Source organism: Drosophila subpulchrella, unplaced genomic scaffold (assembly GCF_014743375.2).
Source record: "Drosophila subpulchrella strain 33 F10 #4 breed RU33 unplaced genomic scaffold, RU_Dsub_v1.1 Primary Assembly Seq141, whole genome shotgun sequence".
Lineage (NCBI taxonomy): Eukaryota > Metazoa > Arthropoda > Insecta > Diptera > Drosophilidae > Drosophila > Drosophila subpulchrella.
Genome location: NW_023665482.1, coordinates 135,305 through 152,974, shown reverse-complemented (window position 1 = coordinate 152,974; position 17,670 = coordinate 135,305). Strand labels below are relative to the sequence as shown.

Here is a 17,670-nt window from a genome sequence, read left to right as displayed (position 1 = left end):
TTCTTTGTACACATAGGCTAGCTTTTCCGTTGCCCATACGCAGTCCTTGACAAGTGGTGCGAGGTGATCGAACTGCATTCTCCTGCAGGCACAGGATGTCCGGATTGAGTTTGATTAGCTCCATTAGAGATTCTGCTGGCGGCGACGCCAGGTGAGGAACTCCTGCGGGATGCCACGTATAGGAAGAGGTGCTCCAGCAGCAGATCCTGGGCCAGGATGTTGTACGAGACCAGCTTGAGGGTGGACAACTTGTGGAGGCCCAATCCTGGCGGCTGACCCCCCACTGGCGTCCAGCGCCTGTTGAAATCGTAGCGTGAGTCCATTTGCTCCCCCTTCTGTTTGCGTTTTCCGTTGGCGCCTTTTGTTTGGCTGCTGCTGCTGCTGCTGCGCCCGATGATCTGTGACCTGGCCTGGTGTGTTTAATGGCGGATCAGGGACTTGTACATCTCATCAGGTGCTCCTCGCCATGTGCCCGTGCTCCTGCTCCCCGTGAAATGCCTCTGTTTTAATGTTTGCGGATGGCGTCCGAATTTCCAGGGGAAATCTGTGCCGTCAGCTGTTTTCGCTTGTTGCGTAGTTGCTTTGCGCTCTCCTTCGCTGGGCTGCACTGCAGCTGATATCGATAACAATGAGGCACTCGGACTATCGAAATTCAAAATATTGCTAGGGAACATATAAAAGCTAAAGATTTTTAATACATATAAATATATATATATGTATATTGTTTCAAAGAACAAGATTTTTAAATTTTTTTAAAACTTTTTTTATTATTTATTTCAAAAACTAGTTACAAAAAACAATAACAATAGTTTTAAATAGATGTATTATATAATATACACATTAAACATAATTAATTTTATTTATTTCCAGGACTGCTCCCGCTCCGATCCCCTAGAGCGTAGTCATTTTCAGACCCAGAGCTTCGACTGTACAGATGGTCCCAGCAGCCTGACCGCCACATCTGTGGCCACCACCCGACTACAGCGCGATCTCGACAGCGAACCCATTTACTCGGAGATCGAGGAGGATTGCCTACGGATCAGAGGGAGTCCGCATCACGAGGTTAGAACCGCAGCGCAGGTAGTAAATCACACTCCGACTCCAACGGAAAGCTCTACGGCGTATGTGAGTGAGACCATGCCGGATCCATCGCCATCACCCGCTGATCTCAGCGCCATGTACGCCAGGGTGCAGAAGACGCCGAAGAACTCGCCACAAATGAAGCCACTGGGGCAGGCCACTCAGCCGCAGATAGTGGCTCCAGTTATCCAACCGCCGATGCCTCCAGTTATCCAACCGCAGATAATGCCACCAGTTATCCAACCGCAGATAATGCCACCAGTTATCCAAAAGCAGATTATGGATCACGTCATAAAGCCAAAATCTAGCCAGCCTGTGCAACCGCCAATTAAAACTCAATTATCTGCTCCCAGTAATCCTGTGGCTTTGGGTCACTTTCTACACGAATCCCTGAAGAACGGCAACTTCTTTCAATTCATGCCTCTACCCGAGGAACCTAGTGGCACTGAATCCTCCTGCTCAGCTAGTCAGACCACAGAGTCTTCTGTGATTCGCCAGCCCATGCTGAAGTCGTCTCCACCTCTCGTTCATCAATCCCTGAATAATATAAGTGAGCAGCATTCACCGCCCAAGAAGAATCGCAATCTTTCTCGATCGGAGCTCTCCCTGCAGCGTAGCGATATCTTCCTGGACAATCTGTGTCGCAGTGAACTGGTTCTGGATCGCCTGGAAAAGGTGCCCAATGTAAGTGGCTATAAATTAGCTTATGCTTAATACCATATATTATTAAAACTGCTATTATAGACCATTTCCAATGTGGATACCGTTTCGTATGACATGCCCAACGAAGGGACCGAGGAGCTCTACGCGGATTACAGCTTGGGTGAGGCGGGCAATAGCTCCTTTGCGACCAATGATTATGGCTCTGGACAAATTGAGCCGGAGCCGGCTAATCAGAGTACGCCTAAAAAGAAGCAGAGCCAGCGTTTTACAACCAAGGTAGAGATTTTTGTTGACTCTCACTAGAGGTTAAGGCTTTCGCTTTCATCCGACATTGTAACTTCTGTAAATAGCCACTATCACACTGTACTCATCCAAAGCTTCCCGAAACGCATTTGAAATATAAGCTTGTTGTTGAAACTGAGTAATAATTGATTTTTCAGCCCTCGCGCAATCTTACAATTGATATAAATGATGGCCCAGCCACGCCGCTGCGCCAATTTGGCCAGAATATCAGCTTCAGTTGCCCTACAACTCCCCAGCAGGCGGAGGCTTTGAAGGCAGAGGATCCTGGCCTGCACAACAGCAGCAGTTTGGGTGAGCTCATGCAGACGGTGCCTATTCCCAGTGAAAGTCAGTTGATGTCGGTCAGCACTCTGGCCCGGTACCGCCTGCTGAAGAATGCCCTTCGTCGGTCGTATCGCAAGGGCAAGGACTTCTTCCTGGCGGAGAAGCAGCGACTGACTCAGAGTCTCAATCTCTCAAGGGATCAGTCTAATCAAACAGACGGGGAGCTGGACAGCAGTAGCTACTATGCCAGCTTCAATCTGGACTCCTTACTGAACGAGTCCCTTAACCCCAATGAGCAGCTGGCTCAGGCTGTGAGTATATGTCGTCAGATGCCGGAATTGGAGATCTCTGCGGAGATGGTGGAGGCGGAGCGACTTCTGCTATTCTCCAGCCTGCGAAAGTCAGCTCCCCTTGGTTGCCAATTAAATGAGACGGCTTTGGCAGCCAGGAGACAATCTCAGTGCCTTCTGATCGATGCCATGGAGCTGCCTGTGAGGGCTGATGTCAGCCAGGATATGTTCTTCAACTACCACTACATCTGCACCTTTGAGTGCGGGGGACGCATTCGCTCCACCCAATCGGTGGAGTGCCAGAATGGCTCTGCCTTCTTTCGCGACTGTGGCTTGGAGTTCTATAGCGGTGATAAGGCGGATTCTTTGGAGCTGCGCTGCCAGATCTTCATGCTGCGCCTGCGCAAGGTTTCCACGCTTGCCTTGGAGCCTGCCAAGTCGCTGGTAAGTAGCCTTAGTTCTCCAAGCAAGCCGTTCCCTAATAAGTAGTTACCTTACAGCGACGTGGCAGTGGAAATTTGGGTTCCGCCAACTCGAGCTCTTCAGCGGGTTCTGCTGGCGATCAGATTATCTCCCGCTTTCGCCTGCACGCATCCTTTAAACTGCGCGCCATGGACTTGGCTCCCTTCCAACTGGTGGCCAGTGAATCGAGATCCAGCGATAAGATCTGCCTGCGCAGCTCACGATCCTGGCAACTGCCCTTGAGTACACACACCAAATCCACGAACCTGGGACCTGCTATATCTATAACTGGAAGAGTGGATTTGAGACTGCCCAAGGGTCGTTTCACTGGCTACCTAAATGTTCAGGATCCGAAGAACAGACACCATTGGAATCGACGATGGTGCAGCCTAGATGGCGTACGGCTATCCGTTTGGCAACATGAAGATAATCTAGGAGATGATTCACCGCTTTTCTCGTTGGAGCTGCCAGGATGCGGACAATCCTTGATAGCTGCAGCTCCACAAGATCTTTGTGCCCGGGCCAGGAGCTTTTTAGTGCAGGGAAAAGAATCTGATTATGAGGCGGGAGTGTTTTTTGCTGCCGATACTCAACAGGAGCTCCTAGAATGGTTGTCGCACTTAAATGAGGCTCTTGATTTCGCCAGGCACTGGCTAAGTTCCACCTGACAGCAGTTGCATTCCCTACAAATTTTATTTTAATATGTGTTCAAGTTTTCTATTTATATTTGCTATTACTTAAGTTTTGCCCAATCAATTCCAAAATTTGTAAATTAGTGTGTTTGCCATGCAAACTTGCCGAATCTAAAATAGGGCTAGATATATATACTCGTTGATTGCTTATGTCTAAGAAATTATTTAATTAACATTCCTTTGCCTTTTGGGGAAATAGTCATTGGATCTGAACCATCTGAACCCCTGTGTTCATCACAACAACAACAGTTTATTACATTCATAATTTACATGGGCTACGATAAGTTTGATAAGATACAGATACGATTATATATTTGATATAGGTTACAATATGATACACAAGTATGTTTATATGCGCTGCTGGTTGCCCCCGGTTATCTGCGGTATCGGAATCGGTTATCCATGCTCACGTCCCCACATCCTCACATTCGTGCCTAGTTAGTGCCTACGCATAACTATAACATTTAAGTATATGTACTATTTAAGCTGCTTTGTAATTTCGTTATTTCGTTTGCTCATTACAGTGCAAAACATAAGAGTCTGAGGTTATGTTTGTTGTGGTATTGTTTTCAAGCAATTTACATACTTAACTTGTACATTACTTAAGCACTTACTATTCTCTATTGATCTGACACGAGTCACGTTAAACTGTACTTTGGGGTGGGCTCTGCTTATGCTTAGGTTCTGTATTCTGTATTATCTGTGTCTGATTCGGCGTCTGATTCTGGTTCTGTGTGTCCTTCTGTTTCTGCTGATAACTAATTAAGTGGGATCTAGGGATCTTGGGATATGCAGGAGCGCAGTGCGGGTCGGGTCTTGGATTAGGCTCAGGCCAGCACATACTTCCACACCCGATTCGTCTGGTGGTTGGTTCCGATCTCGGTCACATACAGTGCCGATCCGTTGACGCTGACCGCCATGGAGTGCGGGTTCTTGAACTCTCCCCAGTGCCCGATGATCGTCTCGGAGCGCGGATCGATGGTGAATCCGCGCACGGGCAGCATGGAGGTGGGTCCGTTTACAGCAAACACTATGTCGCCATAGCTGGCGACCCCGAAGACGCGGCCCAAATCCGGTTCCTGGATGGTGGCCGCCGGTTCACCCTCGCCATGGGAGGATATCAAGCCAGCTCTGTCGAAGATAGTTAATTAATATTTTTTGGAGTTGGAAGAACCTGGTTTTGCTCACTTGGGGCAGACTACGCGCATGTTTTCCCTATCAGCGATGCACAAGAGATCCAGGTGTTCCAGCAAGGTGATGGCATGGGGCACCTGCAATGAGAGGAATTCTGCAGAAGAGGTGGTTAGAAAATGTAAAACTAATTCATAAATATAGAAGCAATAAAAGCCTTTTTTATAACCTTTTTACTATTAGTGTTAGTCATTAGATTGCGAAAAAGTTGTCTAATGCTTAAATGTTTTAGGTAAATATCTAGAATTCGGTTTCAAGTTATGTATACTGATATAATTTGTACATGATACAAAATATTATTTTGTAAAAAAGATGAGAAATTATATTGAAGTTATTTGTAAAAGAAAAAATTGTTTTTAAAAATCTCTAATATCTTAAATATTAAGTATACGCACCGGGTGGCTGGGGAATCGTACGTAACAGCTTGCCAGCGGCATTGAACTTCAGTATTCGGCTATTGCAATAGCCATCAGCGATAAAGAACTGTGGGTTGGGAGGTCGGTGAGTTCGGGAACCAAAATAACTCAACAGGTACCACTTACCTCCCCCGTTGTGGCCACTGCAATGGATGTGGGCTTGCACAGGTGCTTAACGGATGATCCGGGCCTAAATCGTTTGCCAATGGTGAGTAGTGGTTTGTTGCTGAAGGGCTTAAACTGATGGGGAAAGTGGGGATTACATTTGAGATTTTCGTATTGGAATTAAGCATTTTCGAACCTTAAAAGCCTGGTGCATAGCCACATCTGTGATCCAGTAATTGCCATGTAAATCGATGGTCATTCCATGTGGCATATAAAACATATTCGATCCCCATCCCGACTTAATAGCTCCCGTTTTCGAGTCCAGCACATATATCGTGTTTTCTTTTATGGGCCCGTATTCGATTAGGTAGTATATATTGCTCTCGTTGAAGGTACTGAAAAATTAGTGGAGTTAAGGTTGATTTTTCTTTATCCTGTTTCTGATCTTAGGATAATATCAAGGTTGATTATTCTTTTTCCTATTTACGGGTGGAATTATTTTTTCTGATTTTTAAGTAAATTTACGAAGATGTAACAGGAATTACTTATTTATGTGTTTAAAAGTATACTAAAAAATATTTTAAATCCGTAAGTCCGATGAGCTTTGTTTCATTGAATTATTTAAGACACATCTAAATGTAATTTTAATAGCCTAGTTATATCTCAAAAGATAATAATACACTCAAGCAAATACTTAGGATGATTTTTAAAATGTATTAGCTAATGAAGATTTTTTCTATAATTAAAAACTACTATCTACCCATTCAGAAAATGTTGGTCATTCTATTTAGTAAATGTTTTATAATTTAAAAGATTTACTAAACGCAATGAAATTGTTCCTAAAATGTAGAATGAAGTAGGTATTAACTCGGAGTTTCTGAAATTAAGGAAGAGTTTTTTGTTTTGTGTGTTCAATGGAAGAGTTTGAAACAAACTGGGCTATGAAATTTCGATTCTGGACTAATTGGCTTCCCCTTTCCTGTGTACATATGGGATAGACACTTGTTACCAGGCAGCGACAGCTGTTGACCTACTTTACATCCCAGTAGCGTTCGGCGCGATGGAAAACCACGGGGTTTCCCTGTGGATCCACGGCCACGGCGGTGACCTGGCCGAAGCTGTGCTGCTCGGTGGGCCAGTTCTCGACGAGCACCGGAGTGGGAACACTGGCGGCCGGAAGGGGCACATTGTCGTAGCTGCGTTGGTTCTGCAGAGCCACCGCATCGTCCTCCGCCAGGGGCAATGGCAGCTCCTGCTGCTCCGGCTTTGCCAGGACCTTCTCCTGGAGCCTCCTCTTGATGAGTGCCCGCACCTGGTCGAAGAAGCGCTCGTTGAGGTTCACACCTGGCCCCAAATCCACGGCCAATCCCGCTGGCAGGTGGTTGCTGCTGCTGCTGCTGCTACTGGGCGCCACATAGCCCACACTTATGGCCAGCAGTGCCGCAAACAGGATGCGCGACATTTTCTGGAAGTCCTGCGATTTTCTTCGTCACCAAAACAACTGGGATTTGGCTTCTGGCTGCGCTCACTCGATTTTCCGCACTGCCAACATCTGTTGGCGGTGTCTATATGTTGAGCTGGCAATAGATTAACTGACTCTGCTCCAAACACACACTCGCACACGAACTCCCACGCTGTTCGATTTTCGCTTTCAATGCGACGCCTGCGCCTTTGTCCTGCACAGTGGGATGAATTGAAGGGGCAACAGTGGGAAATAATAGGGAGAAAAATAGCACATTAACTTAAAACAAATATTTGCAATGAATTTAATAATTTTAGAAATAATGGGTATCTATTTCAAAATAAAAAGTGCTACAGAAATTTTTTGAAAAACAAATGATACCCATTCCAAAAAATTTTTTTGTTAATTTTAAAAAGTTATCGGACTTAAGGCATATATTTGATTGCGTATTCTAACAAAATTAGGATACAATAAGTAGGGCCTTTAAATATTCTACTACTATCATTATCTGTTTCTATAAGATAGAACCTTCAACATTTTAAAATCAATATATACTATCATTATCTTTATCAATTTATTAAAATTTATACTTCAGTTAAAAAACAATATATTGATAGTTTTTGATAGAAAGGCAAGCTTTCAACCTCCTTCATCATTAATCATCAATCAATCATTAACTATATAAAATAAAAGAATAAGTTTTAGTTGATGGTATAATTTTTCAGTTTATAAAATGCATTTTGTAATATGTTGTAATATGTATGTAATATTACTGATATGTGCATAAATGAATAGCTCGTTTTTCTGGTTTTATTTCCACTGTGGCCCTGCCACAAGCCGTCGTGAATTGGAAAGCCTTTATTGATTTTCCAACAGTCCCGCGGGAACAGTGCAGGCAAAAAGTAATACGACTTTCGATACCATTTATTCAGCACGAAGTGCGATAACAACTGGGGAGATGAACTCAACCCCATTACATTTTAAGGCCTGAAAACTCGGCTCGATATGGGGTTCCTTTCGGGCCGAACCCCTCATATTTTGGGTTTCGGAAGCGTACAGTCGGCAGTCAGTGTCTTTGACGTCACAGCGAGCTGTGCTGGCGGTGCGGGGGCTTGCCGGGGGCGTTATCCGGGGTATCTTCATCCTACGCCCCCCAATCCCAGTTCGGCTGGGTCCAAATATAACCGGTGTCCGTCATTGAGCAGTAGGCATTATAGTAGCGTCCCGGCGATCTGAGAAAATGCGAAAGAAATTACACAAACCGAATACGGAAATGCTTATTTAATTTCCATGGCTGCTGCAAAGGCGGGGGTTAAGCCGGAAACGGAAACTCACCGGCAGTACGAGAACTGGGGGCACTTGCAGCGAAAAAGGCTTTGGAACTCCTCCTTGCACACCTCGTTCCACCAGCAGGTGCGCTGTAATAAAAAACCAATTCGGTTAGCTCATCCCTGCTGTATACCACCTGTAATCCTTATAGAGACCTCGGTCATATAGCCATGGACACTCTGATCCGAGTAGCTTCGCTTCGAAAGATGCGCCTGCATTGGGCAAAACAACAAAGTCACTAGGAGAAGCAACAGTCGTGACGTCACGGGCAACACAAGGGGGGCAGACTGTAGTAAAGTTCGGAGAAAAAATAACAATTCACAAATCGAGTTATGCGAGGGTTTCATAAAAATCCATATTATGGTGTCCAAAAGTCTGATGGAACTCTAGAATTTTTTCACTGCATACTTTTAGACACCTTTATTAGGTAATTTTGAAACCTCTGAAAAAATAATCTTATAGGAAGGGTGTTGTTTTGAAGGTATTTGTCTCGTATCTTACCATTTTATAGCTTTTTTATTGACCTCTTGATTTATCCTCCGCTTTTTAAGTACAGTAAACACTTCACGTGCCGCATGTCCTGCCTTGAATGACGCCTGTTTTTCTGTTTTTGTGACTCCTGCTGGGCGGTGGCGTCGGCATCTCGGCTGGCTTGCATAAGCATAAGTATTGGCCCCGTTCGCCCTCGGCTTTCAGCTTTCACTACTTTCACACTCGCAGACTCACACACAGGCACAGTCAGCGATTGCAATTGCACATCTGTGCTGCATTGGTGTTGGTGAGCTTTTGGCCCATTTAGAGAGGTAATTGCCTCACTGTGTGGCTGCACTGGGTACATAAGAAAATACAGGGGGCACATCCTAAGCAAATTACAAACCGAAATGGAGATATATTGGAAAAATAACCATTCTGTATTTCAGAATGTTTTGGGAGAGAAGAAGAAGCAGCTTGCAACATTGTAATAAAAATAATAGAAAAACGTTATGTATTTGATGATATACCGATTAATATTGCTATTCAATCACTTGATTTTCATATTTTAAGTTTAGTGCAAAAGAAAATAAACATGTTTTTATTAGAACAAATTAAGCGCGTCAAAAGTAAGCGGAGCGAACCAAAATTTGAATGTTTATCTGTATATTAGAGTGGTCCAAAATATACAATTGTAATCTCACTTTTAAGTTTTTCCAAAGGTGTGTAGAAATATTTTAGAAAACTGAAAAATTAAATTTTAAGACTTGGGCGTTGCAAATTCTCCTTAAAAGTTACTCATACGTCACGTATGCCAGTCAACAGTACGTATGAGTGATAATCATTTAAGGCAAAGCGCCGAGCACTTTTTGTAATAAATGTATTAAGGTATGCTTTAATTGCCCTGAATCAGACCCGTACACTTTATTATATCTATACAAATGTGGACGTACATTGCACCCTCATCTCAATAATAATATTTCGTTAATTTATGCGATACTAACTCAACTAAATTGCTGATATAAATTTAAAATAATATTTCAATTTCTTTTGTCTGTCAACATTCTGAGATACGTCATCATATTTGAATTCGTCTGATTGAAAACGCACGCGACATGACTCAGCAGAGGAAAAACAAAGAATAAACAGAAGTGGCAGCTGCTTAAAATAGTTTATAAAGTCATTTAGTGGCCAAAGTATTTTCATATTGGCCACGTCAAATCAACAGTTTCAACAGGTGAAAATTATGAACAAATTTCTTATATCTAGCACAAACTTTGGGGGCGTAAAATCTAAAAATTTCTTCTGGCATTTTCCAGAAACACATTTTGTTGTTGGATTTTCAGGAAAGTATTTGCATTCTAAGATGTATACAAAAATACATACTGCATACAAATTAAGGGTATTTGTATAGTTTTTGGCATGTACAATCTAGATATAGGTTTGTTCTGGAACAAACAAACAGAAACACTATTATTTCAACTCCGAAAAAGGCTTGTCTGTAGTGAGTAAGATGGAATATATTGAATATTTTTTGGGTCAACATGAGTTAGCCGGTGTCTAAGACTCCAAATCACCGACACCCACGGAAGCCAAACAAAACAAGCTGAAATCGCTCGTAGATTCGCACCAAATATATGTGTTTGGCATATATACATTCTGTATGTTCTCTATAGAGGGAATGACGCTCGTTTAAATTTAGATGGGAAATAAATTTCATATTTTTAGACCATGGTGGAAGATGTAAACAGTCTGTTGAGGGTATAAAACCGTGTGAATGCTCGGGGAGCTCCATCAAAATCGCAGCAGCCGCGAATCGAATAAGACGTGTTAAACGAAGTGTATAAAATCAAAGAAAGGTACGAAGAAGGATATAACCATTATAGAAAAAATATCTTAAAAAAGAAGAACAATAAGTGAACTAAAAAGTGAAGTGATCAGCTCACCAACTATTCGTTTCTTGACCAAATTAGATGTCCGTAGTGCCCCTGATGTTCCGTGATTGGTGGATGAGCTCGACTTTCCAATGCGCACCTCGCGCCTCTTGGACCAGCATTTTGGCCAGGGTCTGAGGAGGGACGACCTCATGTCCTCCGTGTGGAACTCCCGACCCACTGTGCTCCGATCGGGATACCTGCGCCCCTGGCAGAAGAACAGCCTGCAGAAGCAGGAGTCCGGATCCACCCTCAACATCGATAGCGAGAAGTTCGAGGTGATTCTGGATGTCCAGCAGTTCTCACCCTCCGAGATTACCGTCAAGATTGCGGACAGGTTCGTCATCGTGGAGGGAAAGCACGAGGAGAAGCAGGACGAGCACGGCTATGTCTCCCGTCAGTTCTCCAGACGCTATCAGCTGCCAAGTGAGTTCGAAGGGCTAATTAATTGCAAATATATTTTTTATTAATGAAAAACCCTCCTTATAGATGATGTCAACCCCGACTCGGTCACATCCTCCCTCTCCTCCGATGGCCTGCTGACCATCAAGGCGCCCATGAAGGCGCTGCCTCCTCCCTCGACTGAACGCCTCGTGCAGATCACACAGACTGGCCCCTCCTCCAAGGAGGACAATGCCAGGAAGGTGGAGACCTCCACCGCCTAAGGCTGAATTTTTGTACCACCCCGAGTGTTAGTTAGTTTATGTCTACGTGTGCCTTAACCATTGGATTTTTACAAATTTTATATCAATTAAAACGAAACTAAAGATAAACGGTTTATTTTGATCTTAATACTGGAGCTTAGCTGTTTCCCCTCATATTTTCTGCTACTAGTTTGTGGAATTATGAATTCAATTTATAAATCTTCCATAGGAACTATCTACATATCAGTCGGAAAATAATAGAAACAAGAAAGGAAGTTAACTTCGGCATGCCGAAGTTTGTATACCCTTGCAGTTATAATTATTAAATTTAAAAATACAAAAATTGATATCCCCAATAGTATAAGATAATATGTCAAAAAACACCGAAGCTATAATTTGTTTCATATTATTTTCCTACCAATTTTCCGATCGTTCCTATGACAGCTATATGATATAGTTGTCCGATTTTGATAAAATTAAATTCGAAATTCAAAACTAATTAAAAAATGTTATTTCCAAGCGTTGGAGGTTATACGTTGAAAAACACCGAAGCTATAATTTGTTTCATATTATTTTCCTACCAATTTTCCGATCGTTCCTATGGCAGCTATATGATATAGTCGTCCGATTTTGATAAAATTAAATTCGAAATTCAAAACTAATTAAAAAATGTTATTTCTAAGCGTAGGAGGTCATATGTTAAAAAACACCGAAGCTATAATTTTTTTAAATTTTTTTTTCCGATTATGGGAGCTATAAGATATAGTTGTCCGATCCGGCTGGTTCCGATTTATATACTACCTGCCAAAGATAAAAGACTTTTGGGAAAGTTTCAGCCCGATAGCTTTAAAACTGAGAGACTAGATTGTGTAGAAACGGACGGACAGACGGACATGGCTAGATCGACTCTTCTAGTGATGTTGATCAAGAATATATATACTTTATGGGGTCGGAAACGTCTCCTTCACTACGTGGCAAACTTCTGACTGAAATCATTATACCCTCTGCAAGGGTATAAAAAAGACGAAATTAATTTTGTGTCACTTTTGGCGATCGTTGCTATAGATTCTAACAAAGAGTACAATCTTATCGTATAGTTTTGATTCTAAGTGTTTTATTGATTATTTTTCAGCAGTAATTCTTCCAAAGTCACATTGTTTCTATCAAGCTGCTTTTGTATTAAAAACTTGGCCTTCTCAATATGCTCGGGAAGAAGTTCGTTCTTGTAACCATTGACCTTACCCCGCCGCAGGAAACTGGAAAATCAGGAGTAAAATGATATTGAAAACAATATATATGTATATGTTTTATTTTCCTACTTGTAGTCCACTTTGCCAGCATTTTCGCAATTTTCTTGAGATTTTTCCCACAAATGATTCGTTGTAGGATTTTCTGCAATAAGAAAAGGTTATAATAGTTTGTAAGTTGAATACTAACCAATCTTGAAAACTTACTTTGCATTTCTTCAAATGATAAATGCTTTAAAAGTCTCTCCATTTGCAGATCGGTAACAGTCGTGTTCAGAAATCTGGAGACATCGTTAATAACACCGCGCAGATCTTTTTTCATTCTTTCAAAACTGGTATAAAAAACCCATGGTTCATTTCGGAGTTGGTAAAATTCGGCGGCATGTTCTATGGTCTCCAAAGCATAGTTTTCGTTACTCAAAAGATCATCGAAATACTGATGCAGTGTCTTTCCATAAAAAGTGCCGTAGGTAACACCGTGATAATATCTGGATACCCAGGCATCTAGGGGATTACGAAATACATAGATCACTTTGTTTTTTCTTTCCCTAAGTTTTGCTGGAAGAAAGGCCAGGGGAAGATGTGATTTTATAAGTCGTGGTGATTCGCATTCCTGCACACGCTTTAATGATTGCTCCAAGTTTCCATGGACGACGAAATCATACCTAGAATTCCAAAACCAAATATTAATACCAATATTTAATGGAAATATTAATTACGAACTCCAGAAAGGGACTTCGTAGACATTGATCTTTGGCCAACGCTCCATCAAAATCGCAATTGTTGATCAGCAGCCACAACAATTCCTGCATCCAAGTAGTGCCACATTTCGGCGTAACTACCCACACATTATCCCCTCGAATATCCAAGTCATGGACTAAACTTATAAATTCTTTCATTTTTTCCAAATGAAAATGTTTTCGATTTGCCAGTCCTTGTCTATAAGGTTTGTGGGATAGCTCCGTGGTGTGATCCGAACGCTTGCGGTTTTCTGACTAGCCGTTGATTGGGCATATAGTAGGTATTTTTATATAAGATACTGATACTGATACGCTTACTTTGTAAGTGAATAATAAAAGCTCTGAGAACTGGTAAACATTTGTAGAGTGTACATTTTTTGCTCTTTTTCCGTAACTATCGGTTTTATACACAGAGAAAACTATCTAAAAACATTGTTCTTGAATTGAGAACATTGTTTTTGAATTGAGAACATTCGTTCTTGAATTGAGAACATTGTTCTTGAATTGAGAACATTGTTCTTAAAAACCGTGTAAGTACATTTTGGTATCAATATAAGAACGAAATGGTGAGAAGAGAAAAGTTAAATTGAGTTTATTTAACAACTTTTTGATAAGTATACACTAAGAACTGAACTAATAGTTTATTTGTACTTACTATGTACTTAAATAACGCCAATTAAACTTGATTCGAGCAAAAAAAAAACATTTTCAACTTAAAAATGTCGTTCTATTTTTAAGAACATTTTCAACTCAGATGAGAACGTCAGAATTCTGTGTAGTTTGAACGAATGTCTATCAACTTGGCTGATAGTTGTGACCAAAAATACAATTGTTCTAATAGAGGTCCCGCATTTATTTATTGTCCATGGTAGCTATTTCTATACAAAAATAATTTTTCTAATTTAATGTTTCAAATTTGTTTTAAGTAAAGCATTTAACAATACAAAGTATTTTATATTTCTATATATCTGTTTATTCCACAAGTAAAGCCCAAAATATTTGCGCTTATATCGCTGCAATTACACCTTTATCCAAATTCAAAAAGATCATGATCATATCATTAAGAAAAGCAAAGCACTTTAATTGTCTTGTTTATAAACTTTAATTCATTCAGCTTAGCAGTGCTTTCTACGGTGCTTTGTACTTCTAGTCTCATCTTTATTTTATAGAACATTCTGGAGCAGCAGTTCGTCCATTGTCACAGATTTCTTCTCGAGAATCCTTTGAATACTGATGTTAGCCCTGTCAATTTGTTCGGGCGTCAACTCATCCTTATAGCCATTAACATTTCCACGTCGCACAAATCTGCAAAATTTTGCATGTTACTCGTGTCTCAAAAGATATTATTAGTTTTTCTTACGGATGCTCCTCCTTGCGAGCATTTATGTGTTTGATTTGGGCCAACTCCCACAGATGATTCGTGGTTGGATTCTCTGAAATAAAAATTTGATTAAATACATAAAAATAATTTTGAATTATAATTTACTAACTCTTCATTTCTTCAAACGACAAATGCTTGAGGAGTTTCTCCATTTGTTGTTCGTCAACGGGTTTGTTTAGAAAACTGGAGACTTCATTGATCACTCCTCGCAGATCTTTCTTCATTCTCTCAAAACTAGTATAGAAGACCCAGGGCTCGTTTCTCAGTTGGTAGAATTCATGTGCGTGTTCAATGATCTCCGTTGCAAAGTCATCAGAGGCTATGACCTCATCAAAATACTGATGCAAAGTTTTGCCGTAATTAAACCCAAATGTCACACCGTGATAATATAGAGATACCCAGTGATCTAGGGGATTCCGGAACACATAGATCACTTTGTGCTGTCCCTCCCAAAGTTTCGAGGGGAGTAGAGCCAGGGGAAGATGCGATTTGATCAGTCGCGGAGATTTCAATTCCTCGACAGGCCCGAAAGATTTTTGCACATCATCAAGTAAAGAGAAACCAAACCTTAAGAAAGAGATGTACATCTTTAAAGGTATCTTGAGTATTCATTCTGATACACCTACTCAAGATATGGACTTCGTAGCTCTTGATCCTTGGCCAATGCCCCCGCAAAGTCGAAATTATTGAGCAGCAGCCACGATAACTCTTGCATCCAGGTGGTTCCACATTTTGGACGAGTTACTACCCAAACATCATCGTCTCTAAGTTTCATGTCATGCACCAAACTAAGAAAATGATCGGAGTTCTTTTTATACAAATGCTTGCGGTTCGCCCAGTCTTTATCTATGAGGTTTGTGGGAAAACTCCGCGGGGTGACCTGAACACGTTCCATGACTGAAGTATACTAAATTTTTATCTTGCTTGAAATTCAAATTTATTCGGAAAAGTATTTAAGAGATACATAAATGGGTCTCTTTTCCTTGCGCGACTTTCTCTTACGCACTTTTATGATAAGGTTGCTCAGCTCAGTGGTTGTTGTTGGTTTTCATTTGATTTCATTTGAACGTTCGCTCATTTCTGTTGATAATGGAAACGTAAACAAGCACTGAAAGATATAGGGCAACAAAGTTGGCCGAAATCTCTGAAAATGTACTATCAACAGGTTTTGTTTGTTCGGGGAGAGTAATTTATATATACAAATAGTACAAGATAAGAATGAAATCTAATGGTCGCACCCATGGCTCGTAGGTATAGATATTTACAATGTTACAAGTCTTTTGGAGTAGCTGCTGATAATGGTATAATAAACCACTTAATGTGCTGATAACCCCAGGAATGTAAACAATTCACTTATAAAACCATTAAATTGCATATAGTATATAATGCAAGCAATTATTTATTATACATATATCACCCCAGCTTACAGACTATTAACAAAGATTACCCAAGATATATTATACCGAAACTACTTAGAGAGCATTACGCGGAAGCGAATTTGCTGTAGTTGGCAAAGTCATCCAGGTTCAATTTGTAATCCCTGAGATTGTTGTCAGACCAAAGATCGAATTCCCTGATGATGTCGGCGGTTAGCTCATCTTTGTGACTTCCAACGACTCCGCGGCGAACGAACCTGTGGGAAGAATTGCTGATTAGCCAGCTCCTGGAGAGTCCTTTGGCGTAGGGTTAGCTATCTCAAGACCTACCTGAACTCCTCCACATCCCTTCCGGCAGCTGCCTTCATGCTCTCGAACTCCTTGACATGATTGCAGGCGGGATTATCGCGCATGCTCTCGAAGGATAGGTGCTGGGTCATCTGTTGGATCTGCTCCTCGGTGACCTCGCGATCCAGAAACTGGGCAACCTCTGCAATAACCTGGCCCAACTGTCCCTTCATCCTCTCATAGCTGGTGAAGAAGATATTGGGCTCATGGCGCAGCTGCCAAAAGTCCAGGACATGCGGCCAGCAGGGGGTAAAGTTCACATAGCCATCGATAAAGGAGTGCATGAAGTCCGACTTGGTGCCCTGGTAACCCACCATTCCACGCCAGTGGTGGAAGTACGAGATGGCTGCATCCTTGGGATTACGATACACATAGATGATCTTGGGCCTCTTGGTCCAAATCTGCCTGGGCAGCATCCAGGCGGGCAGATGGGATTTGATCAGCCGCGGTGAGGGTAGAGCATTTGCTGCTGCAATGGTGTCATGTGGCACATTGGGCACCACTCCATTGAACCTGGAGAGGATTTAAATTAGTCTCAAGCACTATAGTTATTAATCCAGAAACCCACTCCAGGAAGGGCGATCTCAATGTGAGATCTACATTCTTGGCCGTCTCAAAGTCACACTTATTGACCACCAACCAGGCCAGCTCCTGCATCCAGGTGGTGCCGCATTTTGGCAGGGTCACAATCCACACATCATCCTCCCGAACCTCGAAATCGTACACCCTATCCAGGACTGGTTGGAAGGTATCCGCCAAGCGGCAGAAGCGCTGCTCCCAATTCCCGACCACAGGAACCGCTGGTTTACTGCTGGCAAAGATCGAGGAGTAGCCTCCACTTATGGCCAATTTGTCGATCTGCTCAAAGGGCACGCTCTTGGCAAAGAAACTCGACTGGGGCATCTTCGATTTTGGGGTATCCAACAAACTCTAATAAAAACGATCGATCGAACTGATCGGTTCGGCAGTTGAAACCGCATTAAACGCTGCTTGAGAAAAACTCAGCGATCGGCAGCAGAATCTCGAGTCTTTCCTCAACTTTGAGATGCCAGCGTGACACGATCGTTGGAAAGGAAAAAAGTGTAGGAAGCAATAAATTATTAACAAATTATTATTTTAACTAATGAATAATGTTAAATAGATATTGAAAAATGTTTTTTTTTCAATTTAACATTCTATAAAAATACTCTTAAAACAGAAAAAGAGTTAAAAAGCAAGTACACTACAGCTATTGTGAGTAAAAACCATCTAGAGTTCTATTAAAATGAATAT

General features: G+C 41.8%; 5 protein-coding genes and 1 pseudogene across 6 annotated transcripts; 2 read left to right on the top strand and 4 right to left on the bottom strand.

Annotated features, from left to right (window-relative positions):
- Nucleotides 1-422: 422 nt before the first annotated feature.
- LOC119558805 lies at nucleotides 423-3,750 on the top strand. The gene is made up of 5 exons (XM_037872069.1): nucleotides 423-440; nucleotides 871-1,764; nucleotides 1,825-2,019; nucleotides 2,184-3,044; nucleotides 3,101-3,750. The coding sequence occupies exons 1-5, from the start codon at nucleotides 423-425 to the stop codon at nucleotides 3,728-3,730; spliced, it is 2,598 nt and encodes an 865-aa protein (XP_037727997.1). The 3' UTR covers nucleotides 3,731-3,750.
- A 213-nt stretch (nucleotides 3,751-3,963) lies between these two features.
- On the bottom strand, nucleotides 3,964-7,100 carry LOC119558811 (peptidyl-alpha-hydroxyglycine alpha-amidating lyase 2). The gene is made up of 6 exons (XM_037872077.1): nucleotides 6,501-7,100; nucleotides 5,663-5,861; nucleotides 5,488-5,601; nucleotides 5,341-5,428; nucleotides 4,943-5,042; nucleotides 3,964-4,885 (listed from the first exon to the last, which is right to left on the bottom strand). Exons 1-6 carry the CDS (start codon nucleotides 6,926-6,928, stop codon nucleotides 4,582-4,584), a joined length of 1,233 nt encoding a protein of 410 aa, XP_037728005.1. The 5' UTR covers nucleotides 6,929-7,100; the 3' UTR covers nucleotides 3,964-4,581.
- A 734-nt stretch (nucleotides 7,101-7,834) lies between these two features.
- LOC119558823 lies at nucleotides 7,835-13,667 on the bottom strand (annotated as a pseudogene).
- LOC119558815 (protein lethal(2)essential for life-like) lies at nucleotides 10,687-11,440 on the top strand. Its single transcript, XM_037872083.1, is given in 3 exon segments — nucleotides 10,687-10,735; nucleotides 10,738-11,088; nucleotides 11,152-11,440. Coding segments are annotated over 3 exon segments (561 nt in total). The 5' UTR covers nucleotides 10,687-10,701; the 3' UTR covers nucleotides 11,328-11,440.
- A 699-nt stretch (nucleotides 13,668-14,366) lies between the features above and the next one.
- Nucleotides 14,367-15,569, bottom strand: LOC119558812 (sulfotransferase 1E1-like). The gene is made up of 4 exons (XM_037872078.1): nucleotides 15,301-15,569; nucleotides 14,784-15,241; nucleotides 14,654-14,726; nucleotides 14,367-14,598 (listed from the first exon to the last, which is right to left on the bottom strand). The coding sequence occupies exons 1-4, from the start codon at nucleotides 15,567-15,569 to the stop codon at nucleotides 14,457-14,459; spliced, it is 942 nt and encodes a 313-aa protein (XP_037728006.1). The 3' UTR covers nucleotides 14,367-14,456.
- Nucleotides 15,570-16,055: 486 nt separating this feature from the next.
- Nucleotides 16,056-17,367, bottom strand: LOC119558806 (sulfotransferase family cytosolic 1B member 1-like). 2 transcript variants are annotated; one of them, XM_037872071.1, is made up of 3 exons: nucleotides 16,967-17,367; nucleotides 16,381-16,911; nucleotides 16,056-16,322 (listed from the first exon to the last, which is right to left on the bottom strand). In XM_037872071.1, the coding sequence occupies exons 1-3, from the start codon at nucleotides 17,299-17,301 to the stop codon at nucleotides 16,157-16,159; spliced, it is 1,032 nt and encodes a 343-aa protein (XP_037727999.1). In that variant the 5' UTR covers nucleotides 17,302-17,367; the 3' UTR covers nucleotides 16,056-16,156. The 2 variants fall into 2 exon arrangements, with proteins under 2 accessions (XP_037727999.1, XP_037727998.1); XM_037872070.1 differs by having other exon boundaries at nucleotides 16,058-16,307; nucleotides 16,967-17,324.
- Between the last annotated feature and the right edge of the window lie 303 nt (nucleotides 17,368-17,670).